At 38.0% G+C, this 21,239-nt stretch overlaps 1 protein-coding gene across 1 annotated transcript in view; it reads left to right on the top strand.

Moving 5' to 3' along the window:
* ARHGEF38 (Rho guanine nucleotide exchange factor 38) overlaps positions 1-21,239 on the top strand; it is a 141,170-nt gene that overhangs the window by 51,420 nt on the left and 68,511 nt on the right. Inside the window, exon 3 of the mRNA XM_061164270.1 lies at positions 19,500-19,623. Within this exon, the coding sequence (XP_061020253.1) occupies positions 19,500-19,623 (124 nt within the window). The remainder of the gene's footprint in view (positions 1-19,499; positions 19,624-21,239) is intronic.

Genomic DNA, 21,239 nt, shown 5'->3' with positions numbered 1-21,239 from the left:
AATCTCCTCCCTAATCCCCACTCAGCCCAGCTCTTAGACATCCACTTCTCCTTAAGAGGATTTTAGACAATGACGTGTAATGAAATTTTACCAATTTCACTGAACAAAGAGCAGAATTATGATCATGATAATTCACTAAAAAACAAGATAAAAGAACCAAGACAGAAATATTTTATCTAATAATTATTAAAATATACCCAGTTTTCACTTATAGATCAATGTATATCATTTATATATATCTTATTTATATTTTTCATTTATATATTTCATTTATAGATCAATATATAGCCACCAGGGAAACCCTTATAGATCAATAGGTAGATAAATTAGACTTCTCAAAGCTATTTGTTAAAACTTTGCCTACATAACAAATAGAGGAAATCATAGGTGAGCAAATATTTTTTGTCATGAATTTTGAAGTGTCATAGAAGGACTCTTGTCAAAATTGTCTTCTCTAGCTGTCACCTGCACTAGAAGACTTTAACTGTTGCCAAAAATAAGTCATTCATTTTTAACAGGCAACCACGTGATTTTTTTCCCCTCCTGTTTTTTTTTATATTATCCAGCTACTCTTTTTTTAAAGACTTTTTTTTTAAGAGCACTTTTGGTTCATAGCAAACTTGAGGGGAGATTTCCTGCATTGGTCTGACACCATGTATAATTTCCCCCATCATCAATATCTGCCACCAGAGCGTTAGTTTTGTTACTCTGACACCAGAGTGTTAGTTGTGTTACAACTGAAGAGTATTAGCCCACTGATATATCATTACCACCCAAAGTCCATAGTTCACGTGATGGTTCACTTTTAGTATCATCCCACGGACAGAGGAGCCTGACCGGCTGTGGTCCACGGTGTTGCAGAGTCTGACGCAACTGAAGCTACTTAGCACATGCACACACGTGGAATCTTACAAATGTACAATGACATGTCATTATGGTATCATGGAGAGTATTTTTACTGCCCTAAAAATCCTCTCTTATTCCCAGAATGTCCTACAGTTGTAATCACACAGTATGTAGTCTTTTCAGATTGACTTCTTTCACTTAGTAATATGTAATTAGGATTCCTTCTCATCTTTTCATGGCCTGATAGCTCATTTTCTTTTAGGACTGAAGAGTATTCCATTGTTTGGATGTACCACACTTTGTTTATACATTCACCTACTGAAGGGCATCGTGGTTGCTTCGAAGCTTTGACAATTATGAATGAAGCTGCTAGAACAACATTGTGCAGTTTTGTGGGGACATGAGTTTTGAGTCCACTTGGGTGAAAACCAAGACACATGATCACGATCATATGTGATCACACGATCATATGGTAACAATATGATGAGTTTTGTAAGAAACCACCAAATTGTCTCCCAAAGTGAATGTACTATTTTGCATTTGTGCCAGCAATGGTTGAGAGTTGCTGTTGCATCATATTCTCACAAGCATTTAGTATTATCAGTATTCTGGATTTTGGCCATTCTAACAGTGTCTCATTGTTTTAATTTGCATTTCCCCAGTAACATATGATGCCAAGCATTTTTTTATATGCTTATTTGTCATCCAGAGATCTTCTTTGGTGAGATGTCCATTAATACTTTTGGCTCATTTTTTAAGTGGTTTGTTTGTTTTTCTGTTACTGAGTTTTAACAGTTCTTTGATATTTGATTAATAGTCCTTTGCCAGATGTGTCTTTGGGAATATTTTTCCTAGTCTATGGCTTGTCTTCTCACTCTCCTGCTCTTTCATGGTTTTTTTAATTTTAATAAAGTCCAATGTATCAACTATTTCTTTCATGGGTCAAGCCTTTGTTGATGTACCTAAAAAGTCATTGCTATACTCAAAGTTATCTAGTTTTCTCCTATGTGAGGTGTTTTTCTTAGTTTTGCATTTTACTTTTAGTTCTGTGATCCACTTTAAGTTAAATTTGTGAAGAGGGTAAACTGTGTGTCTAGATTCATTTTTTCACAACTGAATGTCTAGTTGTTTCAGCACCACTTTTTGAGAAGACTATCTTTGCTCCACAGTATTTCCTTTATTCCATTGTCCAAGATAAGTTAACTATATTTGTATGACTCTACTTCTGGGCTCTTCTATTAATCTATGTGTCTCTTCTTGTACTAATACCATACTATCTTGATTTACTGTAGCTCAGTGGTAAGTCTTGAAGTCAGATATCCAACTTTGTTCTCTTTTAATATTATGTTGGCTATTCTGGGTCTTTTGTCTCTTCATATAAACTATATAAACTTTGAAATCAGTTTATCAATATCCACAAAAGAACTGTTGGAATTTTGATTACACTTGTATTGAAGCTATAGATCAAGTTGGGGGGAAGTGACATCTTGATAATGTCAAGTCTTCCAATCCATGAACATGGACTGTCTTTCCATTTATTTAGTTCTTAGCTCATTAGAGTTTTTAGTTCTCCTTGTACAGGTCCTGTACATATATTGTTAGATTTATATCTAAATATTTCATTTGGGGAATGCTAGTGTAAATGGTGGTGTGTTTCTAATTCCAAATTCCACTTGTTCATTGCTGGTGTATAGAAAAGCAATTAACTTTTGTCTATTAACCCTGTAACTGCAATCTTGCTGTAATCACTTATTAATTCCAGGAGGATTTTTGGTTGATTAATTTGTATTACTACATAGACAGTAGTGTAATCTATGAGTAAAGACAGTTTTATGTCTTACTCCCCAGTCTGTATACCTTTCATTTCCTCTGTCTTAGTGCATTAGCTAGAATTTCCAGTACAACATGGAAAATGTGTGATAAGAGGGAACATCTCTTGCCTTGCACCTGATCTTAGTAAATATGCTTCAAGCTTCTCACCATTAAGTTAGCTGTAGGCTTTGTATAGATATTCTTTATCAAGTTGAAGAAATACCTCTCTATTCCTAGTTTATTGAGAGGTTTTTTTAAATCATGAATGGACATTCAGTTCAGTTCAGTTCAGTCGCTCACTCACGTCCGACTCTTTGCAACCCCATGGACTGCAGCATGCCAAGCCTCCCCGTCTATCACCAACTCCCGGTGTTTACTCGAACTCAAGTCCATTAAGTTGGTGATGCTATCCAATCATCTCAGCATCTGTCATCCCCTTCTCCTCCTTCCTTCAATCTTTCCTAGCATCAGGGTCTTTTCCAATGAGTCAGTTTTTCACATCAGGTGGCCAAAGTATCGGAGTTTCAGCTTCAGTATCAGTCCTTTCAATGAATACTCAGGACTGATCTCATTTAGGATGGACTGGTTGGATCTCCTTGCTGTCCAAGGGACTCTCAAGAGTCTTCTCCAACACCACAGTTCAAAAGCATCAATTCTTTGACATTGGATTTTGACAAATGCTTTTTCTGTATCTATCATATGATCATATGATTTTTTTCCCTTTTTTAATCTGCTGATGTGATAGTGAAAGTCACTCAGTTGTGTCCAACTCTTTGTGACCCCATGGACTATACAGTCCATGGGATTCTCCAGGCCAGAATACTGGAGTAGGTAACCTTTCCCTTCTCCAGGGGATCTTCCCATCCCAGGGATCGAACCCAGGTCTCCCACATTGCAGGGGGATTCTTTACCAGCTGAGCCACAAGGGAAGCCCACTGATGTGTTGGATTATATTAACTGATTTTTGACTATTGAACTGTTACTGCATACCTGGGATAAATCCCACTCAGTTATAATGTATAATCCTTTTTATGTATTTTAAAATTTGATTTCCTAATATTTTGTTGGTGATTTTTGCTTCCCTCTTCATGAGAGATACTGGACCATAGTTTTCTTTTCTTGTTTGGTTTTGGCATTAGGATAATTCTGGTCTCATAGAAACTCCCAGCTACTCTTCATGTATCTGTTAACTTCCAAATTTTTCAGATTGTATTCTAGGCCTCAAACATATTCCACCTTAGTTGACTATCCATAACTTTCTTTTTTTTTTTTTTTTTTTGTTTGGGTTTTATTTTTTTTTTATTATTATTATTATTTTTTTCCAGTGGGTTTTGTCATACATTGATATGAATCAGCCATGGATTTACATGTATTCCCAATCCCGATCCCCCCTCCCACCTCCCTCTCCACCCGATTCCTCCGGGTCTTCCCAGTGCACCAGGCCGGAGCACTTGTCTCATGCATCCCACCTGGGCTGGTGATCTGTTTCACCATAGACAGTATACATGCTGTTCTTTTGAAATATCCCACCCTCACATTCTCCCACAAAGTTCAAAAGTCTGTTCTGTATTTCTGTGTCTCTTTTTCTGTTTTGCATATAGGGTTATCGTTATCACCTTTCTAAATTCCATATATATGTGATAGTATGTTGTAATGTTCTTTATCTTTCTGGCTTACTTCACTCTGTATAATGGGCTCCAGCTTCATCCATCTCATTAGGACTGGTTCAAATGAATTCTTTTTAATGGCTGAGTAATATTCCATGGTGTATATGTACCACAGCTTCCTTATCCATTCATCTGCTGATGGGCATCTAGGTTGCTTCCATGTCCTGGCTATTATAAACAGTGCTGCGATGAACATTGGGGTGCACGTGTCTCTTTCAGATCTGGTTTCCTCAGTGTGTATGCCCAGAAGTGGGATTGCTGGGTCATATGGCAGTTCTATTTCCAGTTTTTTAAGAAATCTCCACACTGTTTTCCATAGCGGCTGTACTAGTTTGCATTCCCACCAACAGTGTAAGAGGGTTCCCTTTTCTCCACACCCTCTCCAGCATTTATTGCTTGGAGACTTTTGGATAGCAGCCATCCTGACTGGCGTGTAATGGTACCTCATTGTGGTTTTGATTTGCATTTCTCTAATAATGAGTGATGTTGAGCATCTTTTCATGTGTTTGTTAGCCATCTGTATGTCTTCTTTGGAGAAAAATCTGTTTAGTTCTTTGGCCCATTTTTTGATTGGGTCATTTATTTTTCTGGAATTGAGCTTCAGGAGTTGCTTGTATATTTTTGAGATTAATCCTTTGTCTGTTGCTTCATTTGCTATTATTTTCTCCCAATCTGAGGGCTGTCTTTTCACCTTAATTATAGTTTCCTTTGTAGTGCAAAAGCTTTTAAGTTTCATTAGGTCCCATTTGTTTAGTTTTGCTTTTATTTCCAATATTCTGGGAGGTGGGTCATAGAGGATCTTGCTGTGGTTTATAACTTTCTTAAAAATCAACCTCATCTCTTCCATGAAATTGCCCTGACAAGTAGAATCAAGATATTGATTTTTCATAGACATGTCTTATATATGCAAGCAATCACCATATTCCATTCATAATATGTTCTATCAGTTCAGTTCTGTTCAGTTGCTCAGTCATGTCCGACTCTTTGCGACCCCATGAACCGCAGCACGCCGGGCCTCCCTGTCTATCACCAACTCCCGGAGTTTACTCAAACTCAAGTCCATCGAGTCAGTGATGCCATCCAACCATCTCATCCTCTGTCGTCCCCTTCTCCTCCCGCCCTCAATCTTTCCCAGCATCAGGGTCTTTTCAAATGAGTCAGTTCTTCAAATCAGGTGGCCAAAATATTGGAGCTTCAGCTTCAGCATCAGTGCTTCCAATGAATATTCAGTACTGATTTCCTTTAGGATGGACTGGTTGGATCTCCTTGCAGTCCAAGGGACTCTCAAGAGTCTTCTCCAACACCACAGTTCAAAAACATCAATTCTTCAGCACTCAGCTTTCTTTATGATCCAACTCTTACATCCATACATGACTACTAGAAAAACCATAGCTTTGAATAGATGGACCTCTGTTGGCAAAGTAATGTCTCTGCTTTTTAATATGCTGTCTAGGTTGGTCATAGCTTTTCTTCCAAGGAGGAAGCAGCTTTTAGTTTCATGGCTGCAGTCACCATCTGCAGTGATTTTGGAGCCCAAAAAAATAAAGTCTGTCACTGTTTCCTTAATTTTCTGAATGTTGAGCTTTAAGCCAACTTTTTCACTCTACTGTTTCACTTTCATCAAGAGGCTCTTTAGTTCTTCTTCGCTTTCTGCCATAAGGGTGGTGTCATCTGCGTATCTGTGTATTAATGTTTCTCCCTGCAATCTTGAGTCCAGCTTCTGCTTCATCCAGTCCAGCATTTCTCGTGATGTACTCTGCATGTAAGTTAAATAAGCAGGGTGACAATATACAACTTTGATGTACTCCTTTCCCTATTTGAAACCAGTCTGTTGTTCCACGTCTAGCTCTAACTGTTGCTTCTTGACCTGCATACAGATTTCTCAGGAGGCAGGTTAAGTGGTCTGGTATTCCAATCTCTTTAAGAATTTTCCACAGTTTGTTGTGATCCACATAGTCAAAGGCTTTGGCATGGTCAATTAAGCAGAAGTTGATGTTTTTCTGGAACTATCTTGCTTTTTTGATGATCCAGTGGATATGCTCTATAATATATCAAAATTCAACACACACATAGTCTTGTAAGATATTATAATTAGAGGAATTTGTAAAGGTCATCCCTCTATTTTTTTTAACAGTTGCATGTGAATTTACCATTATTTCAAAATAAAAAGTTAAATTTAAAATTTTAATGCCCTTATTTTTTTTCTTTCTCTTTTTAAACTATATTATCCTTTTAATATACATGTAAAATTTTATATGCAAGAATAAAACCCTTTTCTATGACTCTACCTTATTTACTTTGCCAAACTTTCCAATTAATTCTCTTTTTATTGTGATTTCAGGGAGGAAAAGACTACATTTTTAGAACAAGGATATATATTAAGTTGTTTATAAGAAAATTTTTACTATTTAATAATCTCCCACATATGTTGGCTCTTTCTTGTGCTATGCTTAGAATACTAGAAATCCTTCTATATTTTAAAACAAAGGGAGGGAAAAGTCAACTAAGGTCCCTCTGTCCACTTCTACCTCCTTCTCAATCTAGTCCTTTCCCCTGTAGAGTCCATCACCTCCTATGATCAAACTTCTCAGTAACAAGACTTCACAGAGTGAGTGCAGAGATAAAAGCCGGGCTAATAATGTAAAAACAAAAGCTGCCCAGAGAGTCAGAAAACACAGCACTTTATTTTAATTGCTATATTAAATAAAAATCTGAGTAAATCAAAGCAATTCCTACTACCTATAATTGAGATGCTGGGAGCAATGACTCAGAAATGCATTTGAATTTCTGATTCTGCTTTGTACTGACTTTTCTGAGCTAATGTGCTGACTTTAAAATACTATACTTTTGCTGGAAATCTGCTAGAGGCATTGATACACATATTCTTCAATCCTCTGAATATACTGATTTTCGGACTTCACTAGTGGTCCAGTATTTAAGAATCTGCCTGCCAATGCAGGGGACATGGGTTTGATCCTGGTCCAGGAAGATTCAAATGCTGAGGGGCAACTAAGCCCGTGTGCCACAGCTACCTACCGAGTCCACGTTCTAGAGTCCACGAACTGCAACTACTGAGCCTAAATGCCCAGAGCCTGTGATTGCAACAGGAGACGCCAGGGCAATGAAAAGCCCATGCACCACAACTAGAGAGTGACCCTCACTCACTGCACCAGAGAAATCTTGCGCACAGCAGTGAAGACCCAGCGCAACCAAAAATACATACATATATACATTTAAAAAATTTAAAAACTTAAAAAAGTACTGATTTTCATAGTTACTAAGATCACATCACAATCAAGAATCTCATGATCTATATGGCCACATTAGAACTCCCTATTCTTTAAGATCAAAGACTTCATTTTTACACTCATTGTGGAATCTCAACATTTATTACATCATCTGGACTTTGTTCCTCCATTATAAGGTCAAATAATTGATGCCACTTAGAAAAGCGGGGAAGAAAGTCAATGAAGTTTTCCTCATTTTTTAAAAAGTTTGTCAATCAGATTGGAAAAGGCTATAGTTGTGGAACATTAAATTTAAAAATAAAAATCACATAAGTAAACAGTGCTGCCAAGCACAAGGTCACTGTGTTAATATACAATATGTAACTGACATTGAGTCATCACTGTTCAGATTTTCCCTGGGAGGGACCTTTCTGTTTTGTCATCTTGGAAGACAGTTTGCTGTCAGATTGGATTCAGATTTAGTTGGGTATGGAAGTGATACATCAATATTCCAGTATGTGAAACTTCTTTTTATAGGTAAGAAAAGCTCTTATCTTTGCTTGTTCAGAAGGCCTCAGCTCAAAAAATAAGGGATTTTTAAAATTCCTTCAATTACAGTTTTATGATGGAAACTCTCCCCCTGTTCGTTACATTTTTAATCTCCTCATAAGCTTCGTTTTAAGGCAACTACAGTTTTCTCTAAGTTTTATAATCTATTGTCCAGATCGAAACCTGATAGGCCAAGTGAGGAGATAAATGAATGCATTTCCATTTCAGTGCAGGGGCTGAAAAGCTCAAAATTGAAAAAAGGAGAGATGTGATACGCAAAATCTATTTTAATATCTAGGAAAGTCATCCCTTCAGCCTGAGTAACAAGATCTTGCTCATCATCTCACTGCTCAGAACTAAGATGCATAAAGCACTATTTTAATTTGCTTTTACCTGTAAAAATAAGCAACAAAATTTCAGTGGCTCTGATTATTATAATGATGCTATTAAACCTCCCTAACAGGATACCAGAGATGTGGAGCAACTTTCTGTATATGTGAGCTAAGCATAGATGAACATTGCTGTGCCTATGGCCATGAATCCTGGATTCCAAAGAAAAAATACTAGGTCAGAAAGGAAGTATATATTGGGGAAACATGTATTTATTAATAACACTTATTTAGGGTACTTTAGATTCAGACAAGATCATTGATTACATGAGTTAATAATTTGAGGTTATTTGGAGTACACAAAGACATGTGAGACTCATCGTTCATCATTGAAAGACTAGTTAGAGGTGTTAAGAATCCCTAGTTAGAGGTGACAAGATTCATAGCTATGAAAAGATAACTTGGAATGCAAAGCAACAATTGATAAGTGCAGACAATAAATGCAGTTGGAGTTCACAGAGGGGACAGATCACTTCCAGATAGATTAAGCAGGCAATATTTCATGTAGAATGGAACATTTTAGTTGAATATGCAAATTAAAACATTAAATGTTTGTAAAGTGTCTAGGCCCTTTGTTGAATTCTGCATGGAAATCATGGAAATTTATGTCATGATCCTGCCCTAAAAGAGTTTATAATATGGTCAAGAAAATGACTCATAAACACATAAAAAGCTAAGTAACAATCAAAGATACGTTTCAAAGCAGTGCTATAAATGATCACGACAGAAGGCAGTTTGTTATTAGTTACGCTAATTACTTATGCGGTAAACAGTTGCTTTAGACATTAGCAGAAAAATGATATCAGCATTTGATAGGAAAGCTATCTCTTTTTGTGTCCCAGGATTCTACATACCCATGTTTTTCTCCTTACTATTCCAAAGACTCCTCCTCAATCTTTTTTGTCTTTTCTGCAGGTTGATCCTTACCCATAAATGCTGAAGTAGCTCAGGGCTCAGTCCACGGCCCTCTTCTCTCTTTTGTCTCCATTCACTCTGTTGAGGATCTGATCTGGTTTCATGCCTTTAAATTGTATCTACATGCTGATGGTTGACAAATTGTATCTCCAGCCTGGACATTTTCCCTGAAGGCTTGCTTTGCTTATTTTCATCTCCCCATTCAAACCTCTACGTGATCATCTACAAGACAATGTAAATTTAATGTTAAACCGGAGTTCCTAATTTTCTCTTTGCAATTTGCTCCCCTTGCAGTCTTTCTCTCCTAAGTAGAGAGGGGAGTTGCTTGGGCAAAAACTCTGGAGTCATTCTTGACTTTTTCTTTCAAACTGTCTATCGAATCTATCAGCAAATGCTATTAGCTCTGCCTTCAAAATGTACCCAAAATCAGACCACTTCTCACCTCCTCCTTTACTTCCATTCTGATTCTAGAACCTATCAATAACCACCTAGATTATTATATCTGCCTTCTGATGAAACTCTTCTCCATCCTTGTTTCAACCAAACAGTAATTTTTAAAAAATATTAGTCAGAGCCCATCCCTCTTCTACTCAAAGCCATCCAAAATGACTTTTCATCTTACTAACAAAATCTAACATTTTTATGTGACCTACATGGTGCTACACGAGATAGTCCTTCACTCTCTGACCTCATCTATTTCCACATTCTTGCCTTCTTGGTGATCCTTAGGCCAGGGGCACCACTGTTTCAAGCTCTTTGCTCTTGCTGTTTTCTTTGCCTTAAATATTCTTCCCCAAGATAACTTCAAAGCTTACTCCTTCACCTCCTTCAAGCCTTTACTCAATAAAATATTCCCTGGCCACCTCACGCTATCTTACACTGGGTTCCCTCAAATAACTCCAATAGAAAGATTTTAGAGCAAGTTGTTTATTGGGGAGATGACCCCTGGAAGGGCAGGAAGGGAATGAGAAATGAGCCAGGGAAAGGAAGACAAATAGGGAACATTTGTAAGCAGATTACTTCTGTGGCCACTTGGGGCTCATATCCTACTGGGAGCTCAAGGACACTGTATGGAACATGCCTGACGGTTGGCCTGTGTGCAGGGTGTCAGCCACCATTTCCTGTTAGACCTGGCTTGACGGATGCTCCTGGTCTTTGGTTCTGTTCTTGAAAATTAGAACTCTGCAATTGTGTTATTAAGGGGGAAATAATTGGTCAATGTTGAGTCAGTCCTTTCTAATATCAGTGATTTCTTTCAGATATTAGATCTGAAGGAAATAGATGTTCTGTTGAAAAGATTATAATTTTGTTTGTTTGTTTGGTTGTTTCTGACTGGTTGGTTTTTATACCTAATAAGCTCTGAGTCTGAGTGTGCAGGGAGAAGAAAGTATAAACATACAAGTTTACACACACACAATGAATAGTCAAGAGATCAAAACACAAAAATGTTTACACCATTAATTGTGCTCAGCAAGAAGCCCTTAAGTATAATTTGGTGCATAAAAATTTTACATTTTTTAAAATAACTTCAGTGATTCAAACAGTTTTCAAATTATTTTCTCTTGTGTTTTCACAATATAACTCGGTGTTTATACTTTTAAAGAGATTTTCTAAAGGGTCACAAAATTTACGAACTGTCAACTCAGAAGGGCTATTCCTCGCAGGATTATTTGTCCTCTGAACATTTTATATAAAATCCTGAACAGGAAAGGACAGGAAGCCCAAAGAGCACCTCCAGCCCCCATCAAGTAACTCTTTCCTGCCTGTCCCTGAGTTAAGGCAGATTCGAGAAACAAAGCAGGAACCGTGGGTCGACTTTCCACCTTTTATCCAAGATATCAAATTGAGCATCTTCCTTTCATGCTATTAGTCAAAATAAAGTTTGGGATGAACTTCTCGATCCTCTTCCTTTGTCAGAGGCCTCCAGAAGCTCTCACATTTGACCACAGTCTCTGGTCTGATGAAGACTCTCCTCACTCACCTTTCTTGGCTCTGCTCCTCCTCTGGCTCATCCTGAGGGGTCTGTCCCAGGGTCCCAGCCTTACTCTCTGCACTGATCAGGCCTTTCCACGTGAATGTCTCCCAGCCTGGGACTGTTTCCGGGCAGGTGTCAGGTAACTAGGGCATTTAACTGCGAGATTAGTGAAAAGGCTTGCTGTCTAGCTGTGATAGCGACTCAACTTGCAGTTTGACTCAATTAGCCAGTTTAGAGTCTAGTTTCACAGCAGGAAAGTTCACACATACAAATCAGTAGTTTTGAGAAACCTGATGAAATAATGGCTAGTTTACCCTGAAAAGCTTTGCAATCTAGAAGCCAACCATCTGAGTAAATGCCATCGTAATTAGATAATTATCCCAGCCCTGCGGTTGCCAGGGCCTTCTGCCAGCATCATCCTTCCCCACTTGCTGCAGTTTCTGTCTCACAAGGCTTCCTCTTCTCACTTGCCTCACCAAAACATAAAACTAGACATGGTTCTTCCCTTTCAGAACATCCCCACTGGGTCCCCGCTTCCAAGAGTTGTTTTTAATACATTTTCACTGTTCTTCCACTCTCACCTGTTAACAGTTAAAATCTTAGTATCATTGGGCTTTTAGCTTTCAACATTAATAATGAAGCAAACTAATTTAGTGACTGTGCCCAGGCTTCACCATAATGCTGTAAATGGAACTGGCTTATAGGAAGAACAGATAGGACCCATGTTTTCTGAGACTGAGTCAGATGATGTCCAAGGTGGATTTCCTCTATATGAACTCTAATACAGGGTCCAGAGTTGGACCTTATATTGAACCTACTGTGTGTGTGTGTGTGTGTGTGTGTGTGTGTGCTCGCTCAGTCGTGTCTGGCTCTTTGCAACCCATGGACTGTAGCCCACCAGGCTCCTCTGTCCCTGGAATTTTCCAAGCAAGAATACTGGAGCAGGTTGCCATTTCCTACTCCAGGGGATCTTCCCAACCCAGGGATTGAACCCACATCTCTTGTGTCTCCTGCATTGGCAGGTGGATTTTTTTTTACCACCTGGGAAGCCCATATTGAACCTAGACTTATTCTCAAACCACATCAAATAGAAATATTGAAATCTTCTCTAGAAATAATTTCCAGGGAAACATTTGGATGGTGGCAATCACCATAGTCCTCAAAAGCAATGCTGTTTATTTTCTTCCTTCTTCTAGAACTGTTGTATGTATATACATTGAACATTAAAGTTGTGTGATTTTGCTTATCAAATTAAAAGCTTAAAATACATTTCCACATTGAGGTCAGGGCAGTAATATCCAACTGTGGGGTTTTAATTCATTGGCTTTTAGAAGAAAACAATGTAATTGCTAATATAATTTGCCAAGACTTGTTAGAAAGCCTTAAGAAATATTAATAACTTTAGCTCAATAATTACACTTAACAAATTTATCATAAGGAAATAATCAGGGGTGTGTGAATATGGTTTTAGCCAGAAGAGCTTCTTATAATAGTGAAAATAGCAATCTATCTAGATTTCAAAGATTTAATGACTGATTAAATAGACTACAGTATTTCCATATAATGTTGACTTTTAAAATAGTGTGATTGTGAAAAATTAATGACATGAAAAGATGTTCATATTATACTAAGTTGAAAAAACTCAACTTAAAACGTGGTTGAAAGTATGTAAATCTTTTGTACAGTTGTACACACACACAGAGAAAAACAATATGGCAGGACATACCTCACAATGTCAGTGGTTATTTCTGTGTGGTAGAATTATATGCAATTGCATTTTCTTTCTTTTAGTTATCTGTGTGTGCTAAGTTGCTTCAGCCGTTATCTATCTCTTTGCAACCCCATGGACAGTAGCCTGCCAGTCTCCACTGGCCATGGGGTTCTCCAGGCACGAGTACTAGAGTGGGTTGCCATTTCTTCTCCAAGGGATCTTCCTGTCGCAGGGATCAAGCCTATGCCTCTTATGTCTCCTGCATTGGCAGGCAGTTTCTTTGCCACTAGAGCAACCATTTTTCTACAGTGTACATGAACTACTTTGCTGAAAAAAAATTTTTTTAAGAGTTTGTTTCTCAACTTCTTTTCAATGTTCCCTTTTAAAGGTGTTTGTGGTTGGCATTTGCACAACACCTGAGAAGGTTTGGTTTTTCCTGTCTGTGACTATGTTTAGGTTGAGTGTCCCAAGGCTCATTAAATAGAAGACAACAAACAGGGATTTCCCAGCTGTAAATGAAGGGGGAAGTGTAGCCTTTGTTAGCAAATGTTCCAGGTTTAGTAATGGCCAAACTGAGCACAACAGTTTTCTTTGCAGATAAAATTTAGCAGAAAATTATAAAATATCCACTAAATGTGATATTTTGAACAACCAAATGAGATGATTTTGATTTCTTTTCTTTAAACCATTTTGATCTCCTCATACTTGTGACTCAAGGCCCAGGAGAGTGGAGAAAAAGGATATTTCTTGATGGTTTCCACAGAGAAAATAGATCATTTCAATTGTAGTGATTCAATTCAATTCAAATTGTCAAACTTTTATTGAGTAACTATGTGGAAGTCTAGCACTGTATTAGAAACAGTGGGGCATTCAAATAACTCACGAAGACAAATGTCCTGGAGGAACTCGCAGCTTTTACATAAAGACAGACAAATTAATAAATATCTCCTAAATATAAAATGGGCTTCAATATAAGCACTGGGTCATCAGAACAAGAGTCATGGTAGCTCAGGAGAGGGAGAGGTTAATTCCAACAAAGGGAACGGGAAAGATTTCTTAGAGGAAGTGAGATTCTGGCTCACTTCTGAATAAAGAGAAATGTATTAGTCCCCTGTTAGTTACAGGAAACAAAATTCCAACTAGCTTGAATTTTAAAAAGCAGCTCATCAGTTTCTATAATAAGGATGTCTTGCTTTAGGCAAGGTAGATACAGGCGCTAACATGATGACGTCAGATTTAGTTTCCATCTCTGTGTTGACTTTGCAGCAGTCAAGTTCTCCACAAAGATGACTGCTGAAGACAGAAACTTATATTCTTAGGGCTGGTAATATAGGCCCTTCCATTTCCCAACAACCATTGATTAAAAATCAGTGAAGATTCTCACTGGCTCTGCTTAGGAACCTGCCATCCTAGGCAAATTGCTATGGGCAGTGGGTCACATGCTCACCTCTGGAGGGAGTTGGGCAGGGGCAGGCACCAGGACTGACAATTCCACCAGATCAGGTAGAACTGGGGAACTATGGCTTCTCCCAGAAGCAACAGAAAGTACAGGGAGCTGAGCAAAACTACTGGACAAATACTACCGTTACCATATTTCATTCAGACAGGCAGAGTGTTGTAAGGTATATGAGGGCAAAGTCTTTGTGAGCAAAAGAAAGAGCTTGGGCTGGGATGTGAATGTGGGAAAACGCAAAGTAAGTTTTGAAAAGAGTGAGTACAAGATGCTGGTGGTGACAAGGAATTCTACACCTATGATTACAGTCTCTGAATTGAGAAAATTTTAATGATGTGTTTTCTTTTACTTAGACACTTATAACTGAGGAGTTTTGCATATACATGCAACCATACATACAGCAATTATTTAAATGTAATGGGAACTTATATTTGAAGTATATCCTATGAATACTTTTGTGAAACAAAAAATTAAACTGGCACCAAAACACTGACTTTTAATGTTTCTGTCTTGTATTTTCAAAAGATTTTATATTGACTTTGCTTAGAATAATGTATACTTAGACTAAATCTCTTTATCAAAAAAGTGAATTTTATTTCATTTAAAATATAACTCAGCCTAGGCTGAGTACTGCCCATTTCTAGTAAATAATAAATGTATACAAATGCTTCCTTGAACTTACGTCAGTAATTATAAAATCATCTACCAGTTTTAAAAGCCTATTTGGATGAGACATTTGTTTGTTCCTTGGCATAGTAGAGACTAAATGTGAATTCATCTCATGATTCATAATATCCCCATGGGCTATGGTGATATTGGTGATTGAAACTGTACCAATTGATGTTTTAATCCTTTCTGTCCTTCAGAAACGAAAGAAATCAAAACCTATGTTTTTGTTATTTAGAATTCATTGCATCAAGCTCAGATTGTAGATAGAATACAGAGTTAGATCCTTACTAAATGAATTTAAAATATAAATTAGATATGTGGGATTCTGACCTTGAGAAATAAATTGTAGAGGTGACAAATTGGTGAAAACTTCAAGCCAAAAAATCCAAACAGAGATGATGAAGTGTTCTATTATTTGTAATTGCTGGTCATGGACTGTGGCATAGAAATAAAAGGTCAATTTCCAGCTCAAACTCTGTCTTGAACGTCATAATTTGGGGCATGGTAACTCTTCACTCTGCATGAATTTCCCTGTTTTCACACTGATTCATATTTTACAGAGAGGTTGGAACAATATAGGAAATAATAAATATGAAGCACTTTATGTTCTTCAGAATGAAGACCCCCAAATAAATGAAATAGCTGCTCAGTGAGTCTGACTCTTTGCGACCCTCACGGACTGCAGCACGCCAGGCGGCCCTGTCCATCCCCAACTCTCGGAGCTTGCTCAAACTCACGTCCATTGAGTGATGGCATCAGTGATGCCATCCAACCATCTCATCCTCTGTCGCCCTCTTCTCCTCTTGCCGTCAATCTTTCCCAGCATCAGGGTCTTTTCCAGTGAGTCAGCTCTTCACATCAGGAAGCCAAACGATCAGAACTTCAGGTTTAGCATCAGTCCTTCCAATGAACATTCAAGGTTGATTTCCTTTAGGATTGACTGGTTTGACCTCCTTGCTGTCCAAGGGACTCTCAAGAGTCTTCTCCAGCACCACAATTTGAAAGCATCAATTCTTTAGCATCAACTTTTTTTATGGTCAAATAATTGGGTACACTATATGAAATACTTCCTTATAAAACAAGTAAATTAGGGATGAAATTTGATACTTTAGAAGGATTCATTTCAAAATATGATTTTACAGAATGTTAAACTAGCACATCTAGACTCCATCAATCTAGAAAAAATTGACTCATACAGAACTTCTGTAAAACATATTTTGCACTATGCAAAGTTATGCTTTTGTGATTTAATTAATGCTCGATACATAGAAAAGAATGTGTTAAATCCGTGGTACTCAAGAGATATGTGTCATTTAAAGTTATAATTAACAAAAAGTCATATGATTGTTATCTGCCTTTTAGATATTTTGTATAATACTAAACATACTTACTAATATAAAATAAAGTCTTGAAAACCCATAGATATTAGGCAGAAGAGCCATGTGTGCCCTGTCTTATAGTTTTCTTGAGGACCAGACTAATGATAGTAAGGTGAGGAATTTCCCAAGTTGGTTGAAATCCATATATCCAGCCAGAATATATTCCATAGGAGGCAACTGACATAGTCACAAAATTTTAAGCAAGGTGCAAATATATAGTATTACTTTCATGTTTAATACCAGAACATGCTGATCAACTTGGGCTTCCCTAGTAGCTCAGCTGGTAAAGAATCCACCTGCAACCTGGCTTAGGAAGACCGCCTGGAGAAGGGAAAGGCTCCTACTCACTCCAGTATTTCATGGACTCTGTGAAAGTCCATGGAGAATTTCATGGACTGTATAGTCCATGGGGTCACAAAGAGTCAGACAGGACTGAGTGGCTTTCACTTTCATCCCGATCAAACTAATATCCATGTCCAGTTGGGGAACAAGGTTTCAAGAATGGGATCAATGTCCAAAAAATGATGAGATAAAAAATGAGCAGCCTGCCTCCTCCCTGCCTCCTAAATAGATCCAACACACCTGAAGAAACTGTTGTTGTTCAGTTGCTAAGTCATGTCCTACTCTTTGCAACTCCATGGACTGCAGCATGCCAGGCTTTCCTGTCCTCCACTATCCCCTAGAGTTTGCTCAAATTCACATCCACTGAGTCGGTGATGCCATCCAGCCATCTCATCCTCTGTCGGCCCCTCCTCCTCCTGCCTTCAATCTTTCCCAGCATCAGAGTCTTTTCCAATGACTCAGTTCTTTGCATCAGGTGACCAAAGAATTGGAGCTTCAGCATCAGTCCTTCCAATGAATATTCAGGGTTTATTTCCTTTAGGATTGTCTGATTTGATCTCTTTGTTGTCCAAAGGACTCTCAAGAGTCTTCTCCAACACCACAGCTTAAAAGTATCAATTGTTTGGCACTCAGCCTTCTTTATGGTCCAGCACTCACATCCGTACAGGACTACTGTAAAAACCATAGCTTTGACAATATGGACCTTTGTTGGCAAAGTGATATTTCTGCTTTTGAATATGCTGTCTAGGTTTGTCATAGCTTTCCTTCCAAGGAGCACGCATCTTTTAATTTCATGGCTGAAGTCACTGTCTGCGTGATTTTGGAGCCCAAGAAAATAAAATCTGTCACTATTTCCACTTTTAATATTTGCCATGAAGTGATAGGATGAGATACCATGATGTTCATTTTTTTTTTAACGTTGAGTTTTAAGCCAGCGTTTTCACTCTCCTCTTTCACCCTCATCAAGAGGCTCTTTATTTCCTCTTCACTTTCTGCCATTAGAGTGGTGTCATCTGCATATCTGAGGTTATTGATATTTCTACCAGCAATCTTGATTCCAGTTTGTGATTCATCTAGCCTGGCATTTTGCACAATGTGCTCTGCATGTAAGTTAAATAAGCAGGGTGACAGTACACAGCTTTGTGATACCCCTTCTCCACTTTTGAAACAGTTGTTCCAAGTCCAGTTCTAACTGTTGCTTCTTAACTCACAGAAGAAACTGATGTTGAAAGCATTGAAAAGAAGCGGCAATTGTTGGCCTTCATTTCCAAGAATTCTTCAAGGTCTGTCTCTTATTCTATATCCTGTTCCCAAATTCCCTTCATTTCTTGACTCTTTTTCTTCTGATCCTTAGGTGAACTTGCTGTTTCTCTCTCACCCCTAATTTTGTCAACCTTGTTTTGAACCAGTAATTCTGTTTTTCATCTTTTAAGCTTCTCCATGATTTGACTATCGATGACTTAGTTATCCACCTATTCCTTGTGTAAAATAAACCATGAATAAAAGACATCTGCTCCTTTTCCCTGTGGCAGCCCAGTGGAGCCTGAACCAAGATGCTGTTTGATTATGAAATGAGACTTGGTTTAAAATCAACAAAAAGATTTTGAGTAGGCTCCAGCAAAATCTGGCACATAGCTCATCATGCTCTTCCTGGATAGGTTAGGATCATTGGCCATCACTTACTAATCATCCAATGCCTGTGACAGAGATTGGCCTCCATTGCAATTCTTGGTACATAAAAGGACTTCAGGAATTATTTAGTAAAAGAATGAATAAATTAGTCACTCAGTTGTGTCCGACTCTTTGCAACCCCAAGGATTATAGCCGGGCTCCTCTGTCCATAGAAATTTCCATGCGAGAATACTGGAGTGGGTTGTCATTTCTTTCTCCAGGGGATCTTCCGGACCCAGGGATCAAACCTGCATCTCCTGCATTGGCAGGCAGATTCTTTACCACTAGTGCCACCTGGGAAACCCTTTTGAAGGTGTGCATGAATTTATAAAATATGATGAATCTTTAATTAGTAGAACATATTTGGTGAAGATTTCCATTCACATTTCTTTTAAGGAAAGAAAGCAGGAAACAACTCAGCACATCTACTTGTCATCACTTTCAGAACATCTGTGGTTTTAAAACAACTTTGAAAATAGTCACTTGCCTAGAGTAAGGTCTGACTTCTGCTGCATAAGCAGTAAAATGTTCTAAATTCACATGTACTCATACATACCCTCATAGACGGCAATTAATAAAATACCAATTATGGAGCCCAAATCTTCTTCACACTTTGGTTCTTACAGGGGGATATATAGGCTTATACTCAACTCATTAAAATTAAGTCAAAATAAAGAAAAAGAGGAAGGGAACAACGGATGCACCATCCCAATCTCTTGCATGAAAAGCTGCACATTTGCTCTAGGAATCCCAAATAAGAATATTTACAGGAGCAGCTGATGAAAGCAGCATGGGCTGGCATATAAAACGCTTACTGTTTAGCGGGAGGACACATCTTAAATAGCAGGCAACTCTCTCTCCATCAGCCAGAGCTCAGCGTTTGTGTTTCTTCAGGTTGATCGGCTGGATGTGGATAGCTTGTTTAGCAACATTGAATCGGTGCATCAGATATCAGCCAAGCTGCTGTCATTGTTGGAAGAGGCCACGACAGACGTAGAACCAGCCATGCAAGTAATCGGTATGTTTACTCTCTTCTCAAGTTCTCCAGTACAACAGGAAATAATACTTTAATAGCCTCCCATTGCTTTGGTTTTATGTTTCTGACTCACCAAGCTTCCCAGGAGATATATAAATGCTAAATGCATCTTAGGGCTCATTGTAATTACACACACTCTGTATTTATTTTCACATGGGTCTATATTCATTTGCTGAAGTCCCTCAGTATCACTAAGCACCCCATTTGCTTTTTTAATCTCCAATCTTTCAACCTCTTTGCTTTCCAGATGTTCTCTTATTTAGTTTTATGGCTAACAGTTACTTGATTCTTAAAGAATTAAACATTTAAATACTTTAATAGCTTTACTGATTTTAATCACAATGTCTCTTATTCATCTTATGACTCAGAATCCACCGATTTTGGGATTGTAACATTTGCAAGGAGAGTTTACATGATTATTAAAACAACTTAACAACTACTTTTCCATTTTCTCTATATTGTTTGCTTTTCAAATATGCTTCTACTCTCACAAAGTCATAGATTATTTTCTTATTCTGATAAGATTTTGAAAAAAATTACAGAGAAATCACTGGAAAAGTGTTGGGTCAAATTTTTTTGTTCCCTCTATATTCTCCATTCATTGGGCATTTATGTATCAAATCACATAATGAATATCTATTAAGCAGTAGCATATGCCAGGATTCTTATGAGCTTCAAAGGCATACTGTGCTGTGAGCTACTTGAAGGCGATTGCCACAACCAAGATACCACAGACACAATGCCATATAGGCCCCCAATTTTTTTTTAATGTGCTCTAAGCATTTTTTCTGTCTCACACAAAATATTTAATATATGCTCATTACAAAATATTAAAACAATTTGGGAGTATACAGTGTAATTCAACCCACCAACGCAACAAGCATCCCCTTAAATAACCATTATTATCAGTTTGATATGCATCCTTCCTTTGAGACACACACACACTCACACCTTATATTTTATTCCCCCTCATTATGTCTTTGTTAATGGGGCTTCCCAGGTAGCTCAGCGGTAAAAGAATCTGCCTGCAATGCCAGAGCTGCAGGAGATGCAGGTTTGATCCCTGAGTCCAGAAAATCCCCCAGAGGAGGAAATGGCAACCCACTCCAATATTCTTGCCTGGAGAATCCCATGGACAGAGGAGTCTGGAGGGCTACAGTCCATAGGGTCTCAAAGAGTCAGACACAACTGAAGCGACTTAGCATGCACACACACAATGGAAAAATGTCATGAAATTGATTTTGTTTCATATTTAAGGAAGATCCAAAATTTAACAAGAAAGACTGATCTTATACAAAGGTGGAACAACCAGGGCCATTTGTAGTTTTACATGTCAAAAGACCAGCCCACTTAAAAATATTCTCCCACAGACAGGTTTTAATTATCATTTCTTGTGATTAAATGTCCCCATTATATACTGCAGAACTTCAGGCCATAAAGAAAATACATTTATATGGGGAATTAGAGAATTCTTGAAAATGTTGCTTGGGCTTAAAGTATTAGGTCAGATTTCAGCAAGTGAGGTCCATGTTGAGAAGACTAAGTGGAAATAATAGCATGAACAAAACCATGGACAGCAAGTGCCAAGTGTGTTTAGG

This window comes from Dama dama, chromosome 17 (genome assembly GCF_033118175.1).
Source record: "Dama dama isolate Ldn47 chromosome 17, ASM3311817v1, whole genome shotgun sequence".
NCBI lineage: Eukaryota > Metazoa > Chordata > Mammalia > Artiodactyla > Cervidae > Dama > Dama dama.
This window is presented reverse-complemented; position numbering and strand designations above follow the sequence as displayed.